We start from the raw sequence: 21,667 nt of genomic DNA on the forward strand, positions 1-21,667 counted from the left end.
TACAATTGAATGTTAGTTGGTTTCAATACTTTTTGCTCGGCATTTCCAAATCCGAAACTTTTTTTAAATGTTTTCAAATATCGTTACCATGGCAGTTCATGCCCCCAGAAGCATCTACTGTAAAGGGGCTTAACTCCTAAGAAAATGCTTTAAAAATTTAATTTACAGTGTATGCTGAAAGAAAGGAAAAGTTTAAATTTAAGCACAATATTTTTAGAAAAAGAGAAATGTTTTTATCTTATAGAACAACTATTTTGTGTATACTCAAAAAATATTTCACTTTTTCAAAAAATATTGTCCTTAAATATAAACTTGTCTTTAATATTTTAACTTGACTTCAGATAAAAGGAACGTTCCCAAAATACATTTCTCCTCTTTCAAAAAATATTCAACTTAAATATAAACTTTTCTTAAATATTCAATTTTTAAAAAGCAAACTAATTTTTATAACTCAACTTCAGATGAAAGTTAGGTTTTTTCTTTTTTTAACAAAATATTCATCTTAAAAATGCGTCTTCTTAAATATTTCATTTTTCGAAAACAAACTAATTTTGTGTAAATTTTTTATCTTTTGGCAGATTTTCAAAAGTTTTGGAAAATAATAACTAAATTGAACCGTGAACCGGAGTTAACTTGACTTTAGATGAAAGGTACATTCCCAATAAACATTTCTCTTTTTTAAAAAATATTCTCCTTAAAAAAAGTTTCTCTATTTCGAAAAATATTTTACTTAAGCTTAAAACTTTTCTCACTTGTTCGCAAGCAATTTAATTTTGTTTAACTTTTTCTTATCTTGTCGCAGGTTTTCAAAAGTTTTGGAAAGATATTGAATGTGGAAACCGGAATCGGAGCACCTTGTGCCATGCATTTTATGAGATTTGTATTACTTCTGGTTGCATGAACTGCCGACTATGGATGATGCTTGTGTTTGTTGTGCATTTAGGTAAGTATATGTAGTATATGTATGTACGTGGTAATAGTTAAATGTATACACAGTTCTGGTTTGCTGGACTGAAGGACAGCAGCTGCCAACGGGGCGTGGCTTAGCCGAAGCCCAGCTGGCGCGGACAGCGTCCAATTGTTGTGTTGAAGAGGCCGTAGTTGCAGACGGGCGGACTGCACGCGTTGCTGCGGATGCATCTAAAGTGGAGGCAGGATTAGGCTTTGGTTACTTTGCTTGGCTGAAAAGTAATTCGCTGGCACTGACCTGAGCTCGGAGACGGCGAATCCCTCGTCGCCGTTCTTCATGCGTTGGCAGGTCGTGTGGCTCAGGTGGCAGTCGCAGCGGCAGCTGCTTGGGGCGCCGCCCTGTTGGACGCCAAAGTTGATGAAGTGCTTGGGACACTGGCACTGGGAACTGCGCTTGCGCCGCTGTGCGGCCTGACTGATGCAATGGCATTCGGTGTGGTTAGTCAGCGATATTATCCTCGGATGCGAGTTCGGAATGCCCACGGAGCGCACCCAGAAGACCTTCTCGACGATCGTTGTGTTCTTGGCCGTCCACACCGTCTTGGTGGGGCAGCAGCTGCTGTTCTCATCGCAACGATGCAGCACCGCGACATGCGGCCGATATGTCTTCGACGTCTCGATGTCCATCCTGATGATGCGCGGCTGCGGCAATTTGCAGAGCGGTTCGTTCGCGATGCTTTCCAAATTCTTCGAAGCCAAGCGTCCTGCAAATAGGACCAAATGGGAACGGTGCTTAATTAATGGAAGAGAAGGGATTTAAAAGGACTCTCGATCTGAGCTCCTGTTCGCGGCTTAATTTAATTAAGTCCAGTTGCCGCCATTATTTGATATCCCCACATCCTGATTGATACACAGCGTATGTATCTATATCTACTTGGAGGCATACGGAATTCAGTTGCAGTCGCATTTTATGGCCGGCTAATGACTTTATGTGGGCGTTGCATGCAACATGCCACGGTCACGGCTAACTGCCACAATTTGCGAGGGACTTCACCTACAACAAATGGAGGGAGGTAAGTTCAAAGGCAGCAGCTGCTGAGGAGCTGTGGGGCAATAACAAATTGGGCACATTGAATAATTCATGGAGCTTGGTGGCATAGTGGCATTTGATGGGGCAGGGCTGAGACTGAGACTGTTGCCATGTTGTCTGCCAAGTTGATGATTCAATCGCGCGGCGTTTATGACATACGCATGTGTGCATGTCTGCATGTCTGTATATGTGGATGTCTGCAAGCGTGCATGTCTGCATGTGTGCATGCTTGCATGTGTGAATGCTTGCATGTGTGCATGAGTGCAAGTCAACATGTGTGCATGTATGCATATATGTGCATGTCTGCTTGTCTGCACGTCTATATGTGTGCATGTCTGCATGTGTGCATGCGTACACATATGCACACACATGCACATTTATTCCAGTGAGTGTCCAAATGGCAGTTGCTCGATCTGATTCTCGTTCTGATTGTGATTCCGGATTTCAGAGAGTGGCTTCTGCCTCTGTGCTCCGTGGGTGGGCGCAGGGGGCGGTTCACTTTGTGTTTACATCTGGTTGATTTGTTTGCTTTTGCAACTTTATGACTTTATTGGGTGCAGTTTTGTCGGCATCTGCAACAGACAGCAGCAGCAGCAGCAACAACAACAACGGGGACAACTCTGATAACGACTGCGGCATAAAAACTGCGTACGCTAAAATTTTTGCGTTTTCTTTTTTTCTTTTTTATTGTTTTTGGCGACAGCAGCAACAGCAACCAAAGGGACAACAACAGCAACATTTAATGTAAACAACGTTCGGGCAATAAAGGTGCAAAACTGCTGCTGATCAATAAAAAAGTTACAACAAACAAAAAAGAAAGGAGTTGCGTGCACCGAATAGTAAATACCCTGACACTGTAACAAATCAAGGCAAGGAAGCAGAACAGACGACTAAAGGATTCCGGCTCGAATCCCAGGTGAGTCTAATAATGCATTGTTTTCTCAGCTTTGCCACATATCTGGCAGATATTCTGTTTTTCAATAGTTTTTGAATATATTTTGCCAAACAAATATTTCGACTGATTCTTGCCATAGACCTGTATAATATGGATAGATACGATTTTGTAATATCTTTAAAATTGAGAGATTTGAAACTGAGACGGACAGGCTATATTAACTCGGCTGTTGATGCTGATCTAGAATATATATGTTATGGGTCCGGAGATATTTTTTTTTAAGGGGAATATAAACAACTTTAATAATATGTGCTCAATTCGAGCCTTTCGAGCAGGATGTTGTACTCCATCGGAACAAACAAAATGTTTGCACCGATTGACTTATTTGTTATTTACTTTAAAAAATTGCCTGCAAAAAGAATGATTAAATTAAGTGGAATTTCACTGTGCATATCATTGCGTCACACATGGCCTGACATAATTAAGAAGCTCGCGACAAGTGTATACAAAATTAAAGACAGCGAGCAAAAACGCGTGCGATTGAAAACGCCAGCAAAACGCCAGCATTGTGAATTCGCGCTGATTCATTAAATAGATTACCTGACACACACACACACATACATACTTACACAAAAACATACGCAAAATGGCATTGAGAAGTGCAACGGCGAGCTTTAATTAAGTTGACTGAACTGCTGGAAAAAACGCGCGAAAAACGCGCGCGATAAGTCAATTAAAAACTACTTTGAATTGAATGTAAATAAAAAATATATGATTATTGAAGGCTGTGACATTCAATAAATTGTTGCCTACTGTGAAATATGTACAAATAGATGTGCATTTGTGAGGTGCTGTGTGTAGAATATTATTATTAATATTCTTTTTTATAAAGGAAGACCTTTTTTTTGCATTTTCAGAGAAGAGGAGTGCGAGAGGAATCCGTTCGACGACTACATATTTTGCCTATATTACTTTTAATTGGTATTAATTCCATGAAGCATCTGCCACAAGTCACACAGCATAAATCAAAGAAGCAGATGGATAGCTGAATAGATACATAGATAGCCGGCCGGATAGATAGTTTGGCTTGGCATTCCAAGGCATGCCAATGCCAAGGAGTAGCATATGAAAATTGCATGCACAATAATTGAATAACCAACAACAACAACAACAACAACAACATTGAGCAAACATTTGTGATAACGGTTTATAAACAAACACATGTCGCTTGGCAAATGCCAATAAACAGGAGTCAATTTATAGGAATCGAACGGAGGCAGCCAAAAGCCAAAGTCGGAGCCGGAGACGGGGCAAGAGGTGTAGCCGGAGAGGGACCCAGAGACGGAGTCGAGGCCAACGTCGAAGCCGGGAGTTGACTTTCAACTTATTCGCTGTCAATGACAACAAAAATGTGATAAGAAAATTGTTGCATCATTACGCATTTACAAGAGTTGCCGGCAAGTCCAGCCACAGCCACAGCCCCAGCAACAACAGCAACAGCAACAACAGCAACAACAGCAACAACAGCAACAACAGCAGCAACAGCAACAACAACAACATCGAGGCATATCAGTTAACAATTTCCCAGGCTTAGTGACACACTTTCATTTGCTGCTGTCCACACGCGCTTAACGGTTAACAGCAAAGAAATCAATCAGGTATGCTCGACTAGCAGATGCCCTGTAAATTAGACTTTTCCCATTCTTGCCACCCCAACCTAGTATCGAATTTCTTAATGACTTTTCTATTTAACACTCAATTGTTGTTAATTTTCAGATGACAAAAATTGCAGTCAAAGAAGAGCGTGTATCAAAAATCAAACAGTTTTAGACAAAGAAATGGACTTGGAACTAGACTTTTCAGAACTGCGGAAGTTTCATTCATTATGAATATGTAGGATGGGGTAAGTACAGCCTCTCTTATATTAGACTTATATTTATACTGCCCGCTCAAACCTAATATACTCGCTTTTAAACACTTTTAATGGGCATAAGGTCTTACCAAGAAACCAAAAAAAAACAAAAAACAATTTTCACGCGCTTTAAACGGCAATTTTCCGGCCGAATGGAAGTGGCAACGTAAAAGATACACGCGATGAGCTCACATTTCATTGTCAATGAGCAAATGTTGTTGTTGTAGAAGTTGTTGCTGTTGTTGTAGTAGTTGTTGTTGTTGTTGTTGTTGTTGTAGCAGCGCTTGCATGCCCGATAGTCACGGGCTTTTAATGAAGTAATTGGTAAGATCAGCACAAGTCTAAAATACCACAGCCGCAACAGCAGCAACAAGTGAAGTACGAATATTAAATACACTTTTTGCATTTTAAAAGATTTCTACAACATTAACTAGCTTGACAAATAAATATTGAAGTTCAGGGTTTCCAACTTAGTTTATGGATGTTATATCTATAATATATTATTCTATAAATTTATATAATTATTATATAATTATTCTACTTCGCCCTTTTAAGTCTGAAATTCTAACTCGAAACAAGCATAAGATTTAGTTGAATTAAGGAACTGCAACATGTTCTGTTGGAAGTATAATAAGTCTGTGTTTAAAACAAATTCTCCTCAAACCAATTCTAAGACTTAAAAACATATTTTATCTTTACGGGAGCTCGTTCCCAAAATGTCATGCTCAATATATCAAGCGACAAATAGGTAAAGACCAAAAGTTAATTATTCTACAAATACTTCTGCAAATAGTTTATCAAATACTTATGTCAAAATGAAAGCTCTTTAAAAAAGTTAAAAGAACATTTTTGTGGGCAAGAGATACCCATTAATATGTACTCTATTGGGAAATAGTTAGAGTAAGAGCATCGCGTAGAGTAGCAGAAAAAAAAAGACAACTAAACAACGTTAACAAGTTAACTCGCTTTAATTGCAACGAAAGTGCAGAGCAAGAGATGGGCATAGAGTGTGAGAGAGAGAGAGAGGGAGAGATGGCAGAGAAAATGTCTGGCATTTGGTTAGGTTTTTGGGATTGAGGCATGAACAAAGTAAGAAAGAGGAAGCCAGTTTCTCGGCTCGACTTCTTTCGGTGCGTTCCAATGGCCATTTAGAAAGTGTCTCGTTTTGTATTTATTTATTTATTTTGCTGCCTTAACTGGATTTGACAGCCAGCCCTACAATGCCAGGCAATGCCTGGCAGTCTTTCATCAGCTACAGCTTCCTCCAGTCACGTGCCAAGACCCAGACAGAGTCCAGCAGAAGGCCCCAGACTTGGCCATAAAATAGAAGAAGATGCTGATTCCGACATTGTGTTTAGCTCAAATGGAATGCCAGAAAAGTTTTTGCATGCTGTTAAGCACATTTTTTATGGCCAGAACGTGATGATCTTGCGCCCGCGGCGCCTGCTCTATTTCCGGAACAATTACAACTCTCCGATAGATATGTATATATGGAGTCTATATGGTTAGTTGGTTGGCTGGCGTCTAGGAATATATCGTGTACTTACTCAGCCTCTCTTCGTTCTTCTGCATGTATTGCAGCTGACTGTTGTGCACACTTTCTGGGCTGCCCACTTCCTTCTGTTTCTGGGCGGTCAGCACGCCCGGCACCTGATCCGATTGATAGTTCGCCTGCAATGTGTGAATATGTGAGAATATGAAAATTCAAATTGAAATGCGATTCTGACAGTAGTTGGAATCGAAATATGTTGCATATGCCACTTAGGGTTGCCATCCAGCTGCCTCCCAGCCCACTTGGTTTTGTTTCCCTCTTGCAATTTCCATGGTCTGACCGCGTAAAGTTATACAGCATGTACATTCATATAAGTCATACCCTACACACAGTGTGTTGTGGTGGGCTATATTGGTTTGTGCACTTTTACCCTTTTCATACAATTCATTGTAGTGGGAAAATAAAGGTGGGCCTTTATGTGAAAAGTATTTTAGAGCGCATCTCATGGTAACTAAAGATAGTCAGTCAGTCAATCAATCAGTCAGTCAATCAATCAATCAATCACCCTCAGTTTACACAAAATGGTGTCAGCTTTCTTGCCTCTCAACCCAAGCCCTGCCAGCTTTACAGGGCATCTGGCAGTCGACTTTGCTCATTGAATCGATTTTTTTCTTTCGATTTACTGGATTTCTGGTCGCGGCTTTCATTATTATTTCACTATTTCCATATGTTTGGGAACATGAAATCAACATGAAACATTTACTATTTTGCGGATATTTATTGAAAAGAAAAAACAAAGAGGCACAATAAAAAGAATAGAGCAAAAACTGAATGCAACCGCAACAGAAATACATGCCAGAGTATTTTGTTATTCAATAGATCAGACGATGATGCTTTGCCACTCAAGAGACCAAAATATATATATATATATATTCGGGGAAATAAATCAAACTGCTTTGTGCTGTAATTTCCAAATGGATTCACAGCCCCACAAAGAGTTGATATATTGGCCAAAAAGTATTATTCATTTCATTTGTAGCCAAGCAAACAACTCATTTAAAATGCCATCTAAAGACGCAGATTTATAAAGTGTGCAACTGTTTATAGCTATTCAGTTGGGCTAGGTTAGGTTGAGCGGGTTGTGGGTAGACATTTAAGTTGGGAATTTTAATCTAAATTATTAGTTATTTTTTGTAGAGCGACCCCATTGATTATATATAAAGATTTTAAACGATATCAACAGGAGAGTGATCTTAAAGATATCTATATAGATATATAAAGAATTTCATAGTTAACCGCTGAGTCCATATAATTATGCCTATCTGCAAGCTCTTCGGCTCTTCTTCGGCCAGGAACAATCAGTAACATTTCGACACACTAAATTTAGGGTTCGAACCCTCTTGAATATAAAAGCTATAATTTTGTAAAGGGCAAGATAAGAGAGAGAACCTTGTGAATCTGCCTGAAGTAGACAATCTTAGCATCTACTGCAATGCCAGCTTTAAGCATTTAAACCGGTCAACGCCGGGTAATTTCTACTCTTTCATGGTGCACATTTTAATTAAGAAAAGGTAAAATTTTCTAAAGAGAGTGTAAGCTGTGATAAAGAGAGTGTAAGCACAGATAAAGTAGGCATCTTTTGCAATGTGAATATTAAGCATTTAAACAGGACAACGCCGGGGAATTTCTACATTTTGCATTTAATCCCTTGCAATGTCAATATTAAGCATTTAAACCGGACAACGCCGGGCAATTTCTGCTTTTTAATGCTTCCCATTGTAATAATCGTTCCATAATTGAATTTTCGTATAAAAATTTGAATTTGAGCACATATAATATAATCGAAAGCCCGTTCACACTCTTTTGCAGCCCGTTTCAAATGTTTTGAGGCTGTTGTTCAATTGTTTATATTCAATTTTGCAATATTTTCGGCTAATTGCATTGAAGTTTTGATATGCGAAATTTATTTATGCAGCTACGAGCCGCTGGGAATATATTATTAAAGATGAAACAGTTCGATTTTCAACTTTAACAATTTAAGCAATTTAAAGATAATTTACAATATGTGCGCCCCCCTCCCTTTTTTTTAAAGCGTTTATCCTGCGATTGACACGCCCCAAAAAATTATATACAACGTCACGCTGTGTGTGCGTCTGTGTGTAAGAGTGTGTGTGTATGTGTTGAGAAGAAAAATTTAATTGAATTTATGCATATGATTTATGCTGTGTATTTTGTACGTATGTGTGTGCCTGTGTGCGTGTGTGTGCGTGTGTGTGTGTGTGTGTGTGCGTGTGCGTGAGAGTGTGCGGCATGTTTTACGCAACAATTTGTGATTTAACAGATTTTTAACACGCGCCACAAAGGTGTACGAAATTGCATTGGTAGGCCGCAGAAAACAATACCATATCGATTGTTGCCGCTGCTCGACGTGGCGCTACCCTGTAAACGGCTATGAAGAGCGGTACGTTTGGTGCTTACCAAACAATTGCTCTACAATTTACAGCGTATATGCTAGCTTATATGCAATATGTATATACCACATGTAAAATATACCAACATGTATATACCCTAGACTCTATATACGAGCAGGTACAAGTCTGCCTCCGTTTACTTGACCCTATTTAGTGTGAATTGGTTTACAGGGTATTTGACAGCGTACAACAGCTGTGAAGTGCGAGGACTTTGGTGATGACCAACCGTTTGTTGTACATTTTACAGGGTATATACTAGCTGATATGCAAACACGCAGATACAAGTTTCCTCTAGCTACTTGACACTTATCTATTTTGAATTGGCTTACAGGGTATTTGACAGCGTACAACAGTGTGAAACAGTACTAGCTAATATGCAATACAATACAAGCTCCTTCTATTTACTTGACACTTTTTGTTTTAGAATGGCTTACAGGGTATTTGTCAGAGGTAAACATTTAAATGCAACACCTGTAAGCAGGCGAAATGCTATCACTTACAGCTCAAAGAGCAGCAAAATATATAAAAAATGGGCGACAACAAAAAAAAAAAAGGAAACAGAAACTGGAACAATTTTTGCACTCAGATATTGATTTTCAGCAAAGGACACGCTGCTTGCAAGCTGGACCCGAGTCTCATGAAAACTAACGACATGCATATAACTGACACATAATGCCAAGCAATAAAGGGGTCTGTAAAGGGGGGAGGGAGGCGTAGAGGGGTGCCAGTTGGGGTAATAAATGAAGTGTGCATGTAAGAAAAATGGAGCTCGAGGCAAGGACATGTATAGCATAAGCCACACAGCAAGGCGTTAACTGAAATGGTCAGCGTCCTGGGAAATGGTAATGCTAGGGCTGTATAGTGTGTGTGTGTGTGTGTACAGGTGCCCAATTGTGCGAGTATGTGTGTGTGTGTGTGGGGGGATAGGTAGTTTACCCTGCGCGGAAGACGCCCGTTCGCGGTTTTTCTTTGAGCTCTTTTCACATGCTGAATTTTACTTTTGTAAAGAAAGAAAGAAAGAAAACCCATTTTTATCAGAGGCGCAAACATTTGCTTTTACCTTCGACATGCAAACAAAATTGTAAAATTCTCGAACTTAAGATATTTCGCGAGACGAAATGCTCTTCTTGGTAAACGAATTCAGTAAGGAACTTAAATAAGAAGACTAAGATTTAAAACTTTAGCAGACATATATCATATATATATAATGAATATATATAATGTGGGGTGGGAAATATTTTCAGCAATGCATTTAACATTTTTTGACACAATTCAACTATTTATTAATATATATTATAATATATTTCGTATTTATATTAGCAGCTCAGTTCATTGAATTACAAAACTCTGCTCAACCTTTGATCTGAAAGACCTCAACAACTAGGTTCTGGCAATTTTGTCCCAGTTAAAAAAAGTATTTTTAAACCTTCACATTCATAACCTATCTGTGCATCAATTGATGCCTCAACAAATGATGCCCACTCAGTTGCTGACCTAACATTCTCTGGCAATTGTTAGCTCTGACAGCCTTTCTCTGCGATTCTCATGGCGGGCTGGCTAGGGCGTGCTGGCTCAGCATACACTTGCCGCGCATTGTGCGGCTGTTTTGGACACCTTTTGTATTCCGGACACCTATTGTGGAGCACACTGGAGTACTTAGCTCATCTCCAGCTTCAGCTTCAGCTTCAGCTACAGCTGCAGCTCATTTCTTGTGGTCGCAGCTCCTTCGGTTCGTTAAGCTTCTGGCAGCAGAGCTCATCGTGCAACACCTTTTCATGTTGTTTTATGCGCTTCGGCTGTTTTTATAACCAGTTCTACTTAAGCTTCATTACGCATGCTCAGCCATGACAGGCCCATTCCGAAACCCCCGGCTTGCCCCCTTTGCCCCCCCTCGGCTTGTCCGAGCGCGTCTGGCAGATGAAAAAACCCATTAAGTGTCTGCCGGTTGACACTGTTCGAAAAAGGCAGTTCTTATTCTTCGCTGCCAAACAATAAAAACAAACTTCATTTGCATATGCCAAAGGTTCCCCTCTAGTCCCCCTGCCCCCCGCTGCCCACCCTGTGCCTCTCTATCATTCTGTGTGTGCCCCCGCGCTTTGAAGGATGCCCTCAGCTGGATTCCTGGCGTGGGTGTGACTCGCGTCTGGCCTTTTTACGAGCCACGGCCAGAAGGTAACAAACAACAATAACAACAACAACAACAACAACAACAGGCCTGAATAAAAGCCCGTCCCTGGGTTTATTTGCAATCAAAAGAGTTATGAGCCAAATGCAAATAGCTCGAGCCTCGAATTGTTCTCATTTTTATGAGCCTGCTCGGCTCCGGCCAGGAGTTCGCCTGCGCCCTCTGGTCAAGCTGTGGGCGCGGGGGGCGTGGCTTGCAGACTAAAAACAGTAGCTGCCTCCCCTCGCAGCTGCCCCCTGCGTCCTCCTGCCAAGGGGCGAGTCAGTAAAGCGGCAAATTCGCCGCCAACTGTGCAAATAAACACAAAAGTCGGCCCAATATTTGTTTAGACGAAAGCGAGCACAACAAACGGGCCAACAGCATGTGTGTGTGTGTGTGCGAGTGTGTGTGTGCTTAGGTACATTCATGTTTTTTTTTGTACATATATTCAGAGCATATTTCGAGCCCGAAAGACTTTCCTAATTATGAGCAGCCGTACGCAAGGCATATGAAAGCTTTTGATACCCTGTAAATATTGAAAATCTTTGAGACACGAAAAGCTCACGCGAGGGTCTTAAAACTTGCAATATATATTCTCCACTACCTCTTCCTTCGATACCTCCTCATCATTTCAAAATGTCTTTCAATATCGAGCATAGCTCGGGGATTATGAGAGATATGAGAGATAGTAAACATATATGAAAAGCAGTTTCCTTTCCATTAACGTTGCGCTTAGGTATATGCATCCATTTATATGCCACATTTGGAGAGCTGAAAATTTCATCAAGATCGGACGACAAACAACGAAGTTCATTAAGAATGCATTTCTTATAGATACTGTGTGGCAAAGGGAAGAAGTGTGTGTGTGTATGTGTATATATATATATGTATATTTCTGTGCATGTATAAAGGCTAGCTAGAATGTTTTTGTCGCCGCAGCTTGGCTCCACTCTAGAGCACTTTTTTTTTCCTAGAGCATTTAGAGTGCGGCGCAGTTGATTACGTTCTTCTTCCTTCGTCTTCTTCTTGCTCTTTGCGTGAGTTCCTCAATTGTGTTTTCGACTTCTTTGTGCCAAACGGAAAAATTTTGCAATCTGGCTAAAAGCTGGGCATAGAAAAGCGCAACGTTTTGGAAAACATTTCGCCTTCAATATATTCATTTAGAAATTGTAAACATGGCCCAGACGAGAGAGAGAGAGTGGGAGAGTGGTAGAGGGGGTGGGGGAGACTGTTCGTGCCACATGGCGAATGCGTAATGTGAAATGCTTATAAATTGTTTCAGTTTCTGTTTTGTTTTTTTGCAACTTGTTTCATTTTTGACATAAAAGTGCCAATTAGACTGTGGACTGGTTGGCAGCAGAAAAAAGTTGTTGTTGCAGTTGCAGTTGTTGTTGTTGTTGTTGTTGTTGTTGTTGTTGCTTTTGTGGCACTCGCCATAAAACTTAAGTAATTAAAGAAAAGTAAAAATTTAACAATTTTTGCATTTTCATCTACATATGTATATGGACACTTTTTTTTATAACTTAATTGCAAGAAATTACAATTTGAACACAGTTTTGCTCTCTGTGCGTGGAAAATTGTGGAAAATTTTGCGAGCGCGGCCTTTGGGCGAGTGCGTAAAAATGCATTTTTAATTTTAACGAGCGAATGGAAATGGATGCCGTCCATCCCCCCCTCCCTGTGCATCTGCTCCTTTTGCTCTGTTTATTATGACAATTTTATTTGTTTTGCCTTGGCGAAAACGAAAGCGGAAAGCGGTGATGGATGTAGGAGGGGCGGTGGAGGGGGGGGGGGGGGGGGGGTTGCGTCGAAGAAAGCGAGCGTTGGCACAAAAGCGCCGCCTGTGGGCCATAAATGGCAACAGCGGCCAATGTCAATGACAGCGAATGACGACGATAATGACAACTGTTCCCATGTTGCCAGGCTGCCTGAGAACCGCTTGAGGCGCATCCAATTAGGCCAAAACGAACATGTTGCCGCAACATGTTGCTAGAGTAGATGGGCTGCACCGGGCAACATTATAAAGATGCCGGAAATGTGGCCCCAAAGCACACGCAGCTGATGAACTGATACACACACACACGCACACACGCACACACACACACACACGCACACACACACACACACACACTTGCACACACTCTGATGCAGTTACATTGCGATCGAATTGAGTGATTGCCCCGTCGAAACGTCGAACCATGCTGTGGAAGAACATGACGCAGCTCTTCTAATTGCAACGCCCACACAACACGCAGCAACACGCTGAGATCGCGATCGAGATTGCATAAGAGATTGACTGTATGTGCGTCTCTGTGTGTGTGTGTGTGTGTTGGGAAACGGTCTTTGCGCAAATTGACTTTTGCAATTTGTTCGAATTTGTTCTGTTTGAGAGTAGAAAAATGGGTGGCACAGCAATATAAAGCAGCTTGTAACGCTTGTAGAAAAATATGCTTTATTTTTATTATAATTGTGTATCCCAATCATTGATACCTCAATTAAGGCAATCGTAATAATAAGAATGAAATTAATATAAATAATAAAAATAGAAATAATATCAATAGAATAAATTATAATAATAATATATTGATAATTATAATAATTATATTAATAGCAATAATAATAATAATTAGAATAAAAATAGCAATAATAACAATAATAAAAAAAATGTTATTATTATTATTAATATTATTATTATTATTATTATTATTATTATTATTATTATTATTAATATTTTTTTTATTATTATTATTAGCAATACAATCAAGAAATAAGCGAGGCTGAAAAGTCTCTAAATCGATGAAATTCTCCATAAAGTTCAACAGATATTTTACTCTATACACATATATACCCTGTAAATGTAGTGTATGCAGTCATCGTCTAATTTGTTGAACTCATTTGCTTCTGGGCGCTTTTTAATTGCGCGACTCTTGGCGCACCAGTTTTAATGGCCAGCCAGGCGACTATCAATCAAATTGCGGCCAGCAAACAGTCCGGGCCAGTAAATTAGGAGCGGCAGCAGTCGAAAAAGATTTTCCCAAAATGCCAACAACTTTCGACGGCAAACACTTAATTTATATTGTGCCAGAGACACTTTTTTTTTGGCTTGACAGTTGCCGTTTCCTCAGTTCCCCTTCATTTGGTTTTTGTTTTTTAATATTTATTATTTAGTTTTTTTTTTTTCGGGGTTTTCCTCGTTCATTAGCCGCGAAACAAGGCGTGCATTTATTAATAATATAAAACTTTATAGATTTGCCATATAAATTAAAGGCTTCCGCATTTTCTTCGGCTGGCCTATAAATCACGCCCGGATTGCATATAGCCCAAATATAGACACATATACGTGTATATATTTGTGTGTGTGTGTGTGTGTGTGCCATTATGTCATAAGCCGATTTGGCTGTCATTAGCCTAGCTGGCTGGCACTGGCCTAGCGCAATAGTAAATAAATAATGCCAATAAATCAAGGTAATATTTTTTGAAAGATTTTTGGCCTCCGGAGGAGGAGCAGCCGGTGGCCCAACTTTAATGTGTCTTCAGCTTAAGAGCTTACAATTAGTGTCCGCTGGCATTCGTCGGTTGCCAAGAATTGGGCAGACAGATCACAAAAATCGATGCCGCAATCGATGCCATTTGCTTGCCAAATGCGACTCGCTTGAGAATTGAGCCCATAATAAGTTATGCAATATCATGGCCGTAATTCTTCTCTTTCCAGTTCAAGCTTCTCTTCTGGGATTAACTGTTCCATTAAGGGCCTCATAAATATATCTCATATGCAATTAATATTTATTTGCAGTTCTCGTTTAAATTGAACTGCATTTTATTCTTTTTATGTGCCCAGTTCTCTTGATGTGGTTCTACTTAAACCTTTCTCGTGCAATACATTTATATTTGGTTTATGTTTTATATTTCTTAGACTCAATTTAAAGCTGGCTCTATTGACTTGAGGCAACGTATTTCACATTAGCAGAAAATGTTAGAAATGTTGACAGTGGAATTAGGTTATTAGACAGAGCTTAGCAATGTTAATGCCCTCTAATAAACTAATTGCCCCTATAATACAAATATTTAATATAATAGAATTCTTAACGTAGTTAATAAAAGATAATCTTCTCAAAAGAGATCGGATTGCAAATCGGAAATCAATAGATTTTCAATAGATTTCAATTAAATGTGGCTGCAGACAGAGAGAAACGAGCCAGTCGCTATGTCAATTTAAATGATAAATATGTTAAACGAGGTAATTAACATTTTAATTTTATGAGCCCGTTCGGAGAGCAGCTTCCATTTGGTTTAATTAAGCGTGCTTGACTATAAATGAGTTATGCGGCATCTGAGAATCTGTGTGTATCTCTTTATTGACCCACTGGCGGAATCGGAATTAGATTATAAGATCTACGTCGAGTCGAAAAGCTTCCAGCTACGAGCTCTACGTGAGGCACCAGACAAGCCCCGACTAACTGTGACTAGCTGCCGATTAGCTCGGACGCTTTGGCATTGAAAAAAAAAGGTGATAAAGTCCACAGATAGCCCGCGTGACCCTACGGAGGGATCACAACAGCGGCCAAGATATAAAAGCCTCTGACTAATAGCTCATTGGGGCAATATTTGCATTATCCCAGGAATTGTGCAATTATTTCCGAGCAAAATAATATTTTATGAGAAATGCAAAAATATTTCATTTTACATGCCGCGCATTTCTCTCAATTGTATACCCTACAATTGGTTGAATTTGGAGAGGCTTACGAGTTGCCTTTCTATGTGACAGCCAGTCGAAGACCCGATCAACAGATTGCGCCCAGCTGCATCTCTGATTTAAGCAACTCTTGGAGCTAGAGGTAGGATATTCTTGATGGGGTTTTTGTATGCCACATTTGCCATTTTCATGAGATTTGACTTAACTTCCCGTTCTGACCTATCTTTTATTCAAAAACTATTTCTTATTTTTGATCTATGCTTAAAAATTTAAAACAGGATTATATTTGAAAAAATATTGTTCAAAGAAATGAGGTTAGGTTCGGCAGAGTTAGGTTAGCTTAGGTAAGGCTAAGGGAGGTTATGTTAGCTAAAGTCAAATTGGGTTGGGTTAGTTTATGTTAGCTTATCCTTGATTGGATCTATCTTGGTTTCTATCAAGGCAAATCAAATTGTGTTTGCTTATGTTTACCCTACAACAGGGTAGCTGCTAGTCGTGCAGTCTCGACCTGGCGCCTTATTGCACTCTGGCGCTGTGGCAGTTATGCAAACGGAATGCGTGCAAAGTAAACAGCAATAATAAAGCTGGCGGAACGAAACAAGTGCTCTGATTGAATGCCAACGAGGACAACAACAAGGACAACGACTCGCATATTAAATTCCTGCCAAGGGTCAGCAAAGGATGCGGAGGGGGGTTGTGGGGGGGGGGGCAGGCATAACTCACTTGGCTGACAGGTGAATTCATAAGTTCTTGACTTAAGCAGCTGGCCTTGGCAGCATATATATTATGTGGTGGGGGAGGAGGGGGGGGGGGGGGTGGTTGGGATCTGTGAGGCTTGCCTCAAGTGATAAGCAGATACTTGGCCCCCATTCATCCTCTGACAGCGTTAATAATCGATTTCTCAGGGAAATCCCCGCGTCAAACTGCGCGTATTGAGAACTTGAAGCTTTCATTTCTTGACAGATAGAGAAGCCTAGCTGATCTCTTAGTGATCTCTGCTTGTTTTAGGTTTGCAAATAAAATATACTCAAATATGGCCAGGATCCGACACGCGACCTTGGGCTTCACCTCGTCCAGATTGGCCTGCAGTCCGGCCATTTGCTAGTTTGGGCAATGTCTGCTTGCTTACATAGCTCTCCACTAGACTAGGCCAATATTAGTTCTATTACCTATCGTTGTCAAAAACAGAAACAGCTTGATTTAATCAAAATTATTAATAAGGCAATTAGATTAACCTATGGATATGAACCTAACTTCTGCCATTGCATTAGAAAATCTTGCTAAGGCACAAGCTAATTTGCATAGAAACCTTTAAGCTTCAGGTTTCATCATTAATTATTATGCAATTCTAGTCATTATTATAAAATATGATTATAAACAATTCTACAGTTTTGATTATATAATATTATAATTGTTACATTTATAAGTCGGCGTCTACAGCTCGTCTCATTCTTGAGATACTTTGTATGCCACATAAACTCGGCTCTTCATTCAGGCCAGTAATATATATTATTTAATATTTAAACTGTTTTTCAAGATGTGACTCATACTCAAAGGCTTAAGCGTTGCAAAAAGTTTCCCCATAAAGAAGTGCATTATAATTAGGTAGGCTTTTTTATTAATTTGCTATATATAGATGTGAACTGAATTAACGGGAATTTAAAGAGAACTCTTAACGTATTCCTCATAATGAGTCATATTTGCGGACCCTGAAATCAATGAATCGATCAGCAGAGGTTAAATTAATACTGTGTTAAATATAAATTATTTAAAAAGAAGAAGTTTATTTGTAACTAAAGGAAGTACTACATTTTCCAATTCAAATTCAAGCTGCGCTCCCTCAACTTCAAGTCCTTTGAACTATTCAGGCTTGAGTTATTCTTAATCCAACAAATGTATCTGAGCATTTGCCTAATGATTAATAACAAATTGAAGTCATATCATTAGACAAAGCTTCAGTTGCAAATTCGTTTTGATTGAAGCTGATTTGCATATCGAGGCGACAAGCGAGACAACATGGCCAGGCAATTGATCCCAGGCCAAGTCAATGGGGAGTCAATTAAAGGGCCACCATAACGGAAAGTGAAGAGCGTCGCCCTAAATGGTCACTGATCGACGCTTGTCAGTTATGCAGCGGGAGCAGAGCAGAGCAGAGCTCAGACAGGTTCAAAGTCAGTTTCAGTTTCAGGTTCGTTTTTGTGTTCTCTCGCTTTGTGTCGGGCCGCTTGGCCCAATTACAGGCCAGAAAGTGAAACCGATCGAGTGGCGATCTTTAAGGCAGGATCAGAGCGCGGCGATCGAGCGGCAATTTATGGGCCAAATTGGCTTGTTAACCAAATTGGCTGCTGCCGCAACACGTTTCATAATTGCCAGGCGTTCCAGCATTGAATAACTGACTCTTCTCCAGATGCTCCAGCTGCTGCTGCTGCTGGGTGGGCCACGTTCGAGTGGAATCTCTGCTTAAGATCAACACGTTTCAGGCTCAGGGTTAGTCACAGCACTCACAACACTCAAACGTAGCGTTCATTCGCACATTCGCTCATTCGCCCATTCATGCCAGTTGCCGAGGTTCAAGGTGAGGCATTCACTTCTAACGCACAGAAACTGAGAGGAACCTGTCCCCGTCCCCGCCCCCGCCCCCGTCTGTCCTTACCTCAAGTGGGTTGCTCAATTAATTAATGGAGCGACAACGAGATATTTATATCAAATATATGCTGCATGTATATTCAATTCAGACTTTTGTGATTTTAAGAAAGAAGTATCTTTGAGATACAAATTTATCTTTTGAGACACAATACTGACTAAACAATTTCTGAATTTATCGGTGTTCAAAAATATGTAAAGTTTCAAAAAGTATCTTTGAGATACAAATGTATCTTTGAGATACAAACTTCAACTTGAGATACAATGCTTACTAAACTATTTTTGTATCTAGCGTGAAATATGTTTATAGATATTTGAAGTTGTTGCGTTTGTTTCAAAAGAGATACAAATGTATCTTTAAGATATACAGCGCAACCAAACAATTTTTGCATTTAGTGTGAAATATGTTTATAGATATTTGAAATAGTTGCGTTTGTTTTAAAAAGTATCCTTAAGTAACAAATGTATCTTTGTATCTCATTTGTATCTTTGAGGTGCAATGATATCATTAAGATATAAATGTATCTTAGAGATAAAAATGTATTTTTGTGATGCATATTTATGAGATACAAATGTATCTTTGAGATGCGAAAAGCAACTACAGATATAATATGAAGTAAACATTTTCTGGATCAAATGTTCCAGTTTTTATGTGTATCTGTGCGCTGTATCTTTTCCGATTGTTATTTACAAAAAATTCCCCCAAATGCATGTTTACTCATGAACTAGTTCCGCGGAATCGCTGCGGCACAGTTATCGAATTAATTATCGTGAGTCGGAACTATGCGTGTGTTGAGTGCAATCAAAAGATTTTAATAGCGACCCACGCACCGTATGCTGCACTCTGGCAAATATTTAGCCACACACAAAGCCAAACACACACACGCACACACACACACACACACACACACACACACAGGGGAGCACCCAAAGATAAGCATGATGATTTTTTATGGGTTCTACAAAGAATTCGCCGACCTCGCTCTGCCGGCTGTCGGCGACAAAATGGGAACTCACCTCATCAGAGGCGGCGCCGGCATCCAAGTGATTATCGCAGTCCAAGCAGCGGGAATGGGCATGGGCATGGGGATGGCGCGGCACGCGCACTCTGTGCGTGGGCGTGGCTGTCGTGGAAGCTGAGCGCGATGATGGGAATCTCGGCCAGTTGCTGGGCCTGGGCGTTTCATAATCGATCAAATTGATATCGCTGCGGAAATAGTCGCGATTGTGTGCGTTATCGTTATCGTTATCGATATCGGTGTAGTAATCGTCATCGTCCTCGTTATCGTTATCGTTTCTGTTAACGTTTCTGTTATCGTTTCTGTTAACGTTTCTGTTATCGCGGTCCGCATACAGCTGCTTGGCCATGCCCAGGCTCAGCCTGTTGGCCAGAGATTGCCTGTGCTCCAGTTCTGGATCCGCCGCGTAAAGTTCGCTGCTCAGGAGCATCAGCAGCAGCAGTTGGGGCAGGATCAGCACGAGTTGCCACATTTTCGCCATTTTCATAAATTTATATTTGTATATCTTTAAACTGGAATTCTAGACTGGAGTCTGGCAATGTTTTATTTGTGTCTGTTGCTCGGCTAAAACATTTTTCAAATATCTCAATTATCCAATTTTTAACACATTTATTTTGTTGCTTTATTTATTTTGGGATGTAATTTGTGTATATATATTATTTTTTTGGCGCACGCCTCGCTTTTTGTCAGATCTTGCAATTCCCAAGTGGTTTTTTTTATTATGATTTTTGAAACAAGCAATTTATTTGCTGTCTGCTTTTAATTTATATTTATACCAGCTGTCAAATTTTTGGCATTTGTTAAACTTAACTAAATGCTAAAAATATTTTATGATCCATGCGTTCATTTTCTCGATCGCATCTTTTCACATTTTCTTAATCACTTTTTCACAGCTTCTGCGATTTTCACTCGAGTTTCGCACACTTGACTTCACTTTCGAATAATGTGAATTTAATAGAGATTTTTATTAATATTTCATTGAATTGACTTGTTAGTCGGGGACAAGCGCGCCGCAATGTGAACGATGTGAACGCGCCGGCAGTTCTCTTCTATCTGAGGGCACCCAAACGACAGCAGCAGCCGCAGCCGGACGCAGGCAGCATTCGAAGTCGGCAGTTGGCAGTCGGCAGCAAAAGCTCTCTTGCGCTCTTGAGCTGTGGCTCTCTCTCGCTGGCGCTACACACGATCGCTGCGTTGCGTGGGGGGCCGGTGTGTTTAAGCACAAGCATGCTTGTGCGCTTGTGCTTGTAGACAGTAGGTGTGCGCTCCAGCTGAGAGTGGGAGGACTCGCGCTCTCTTCCCGTCTGTCTGTCTGTCTGTCGGTCTGTCTTTGTGTGCGTGAATCATTGTTAATTATGGCTACTGCGGCTTTACTTTGTGCTGTTTCGTCTTCTTCTTTAACTGTATGCAAATGCAGAGCTGGCGCTCAAATGTGCAGCTTAGGACATGCGCTGCGTTTTCTTCCAGTCTGTCTTCCAGTGTGTCTGTGTGTGTGTGTGTGTGTGCTTGAATCATTTTTTCGGTCTTTGCCTTGTTTTTGTAAATGTATGCAAATGCAGAACAGGCGCTCAAATGCGCATGACTCACGTGCGCCCGAATTGTGCAGTGCATCATATTTATTTATAGTGATTGATACGCTGATCTCATCTCTCCCGCTCTCCCTCTCTCTCTCCCTCACTCTCGCTGACATTTCACCTAATAAAAGCGCACGCACTGGCGCAGCCGCTGTCTTTATCTAAAGGCGACAATTAAAGTGATTTATTTCGACGACTTCCAAGTATTTTGCTATGCAAATATGCAACGCCGGCGACATGCGTGACACACACATGCATACGCATGCAACACTGCTGCTTTTTATTTGTGCAATCTGATTAGCATGTGGGGTAGGCGGCAGCAACAACAACAACAACTAGAAAAGTCACAAATCTGCGCTGCAAGCTCTGTGCGCAGCCTTCGTTGTTTGACATGTGCTTGCGGCTATCTCTCTGTCCCACACACACACACACACACACACACGCGCACTCTCCCTCTCTTCCCTCGCTTCCTCTCACTCTCTTTAGACGCCATTTGAATGCTTTGCGCACACGAGAATCCATTATTGCCACACTCAACTATTCAATTGAGAACGCTTTTTTTTCTTTTTGCATTAATATAAACTAGATGCGTGTCACCAACTTGTTAATTATATTTATGCGACTTATTTATTACCCGCGTACTCTGTGCTAAGAGATAAACTTCCCAAAATACAGGCAATTTAAAGGAATTTCAAAGATATCAAAAATTATTGGATGAAAACTTTAAATGAAAAAGTTGCTTGGCACTTCCTGGGCTAATTTCTAGTAAAATATGATTTATATAAAACTGTTTTATGTCTAAAAA

General features: G+C 40.3%; 1 protein-coding gene across 2 annotated transcripts; it reads right to left on the reverse strand.

Annotated features, from left to right (window-relative positions):
- Positions 1–572: 572 nt before the first annotated feature.
- On the reverse strand, positions 573–20,002 carry LOC115765536 (putative uncharacterized protein DDB_G0287265). 2 transcript variants are annotated; one of them, XM_030709155.1, is made up of 4 exons: positions 19,287–19,842; positions 6,354–6,477; positions 1,208–1,673; positions 573–1,140 (listed from the first exon to the last, which is right to left on the reverse strand). In XM_030709155.1, the coding sequence occupies exons 1-4, from the start codon at positions 19,773–19,775 to the stop codon at positions 1,044–1,046; spliced, it is 1,176 nt and encodes a 391-aa protein (XP_030565015.1). In that variant the 5' UTR covers positions 19,776–19,842; the 3' UTR covers positions 573–1,043. The 2 variants fall into 2 exon arrangements, with proteins under 2 accessions (XP_030565015.1, XP_030565016.1); XM_030709156.1 differs by lacking the exons at positions 573–1,140; positions 1,208–1,673 and adding an exon at positions 5,971–6,303 and having other exon boundaries at positions 19,287–20,002.
- Positions 20,003–21,667: the final 1,665 nt, after the last annotated feature.

The sequence above is a fragment of the Drosophila novamexicana genome, unplaced genomic scaffold, assembly GCF_003285875.2.
Source record: "Drosophila novamexicana strain 15010-1031.04,08,12 unplaced genomic scaffold, DnovRS2.1 tig00000974-arrow-arrow-pilon, whole genome shotgun sequence".
Classification (NCBI taxonomy): domain Eukaryota; kingdom Metazoa; phylum Arthropoda; class Insecta; order Diptera; family Drosophilidae; genus Drosophila; species Drosophila novamexicana.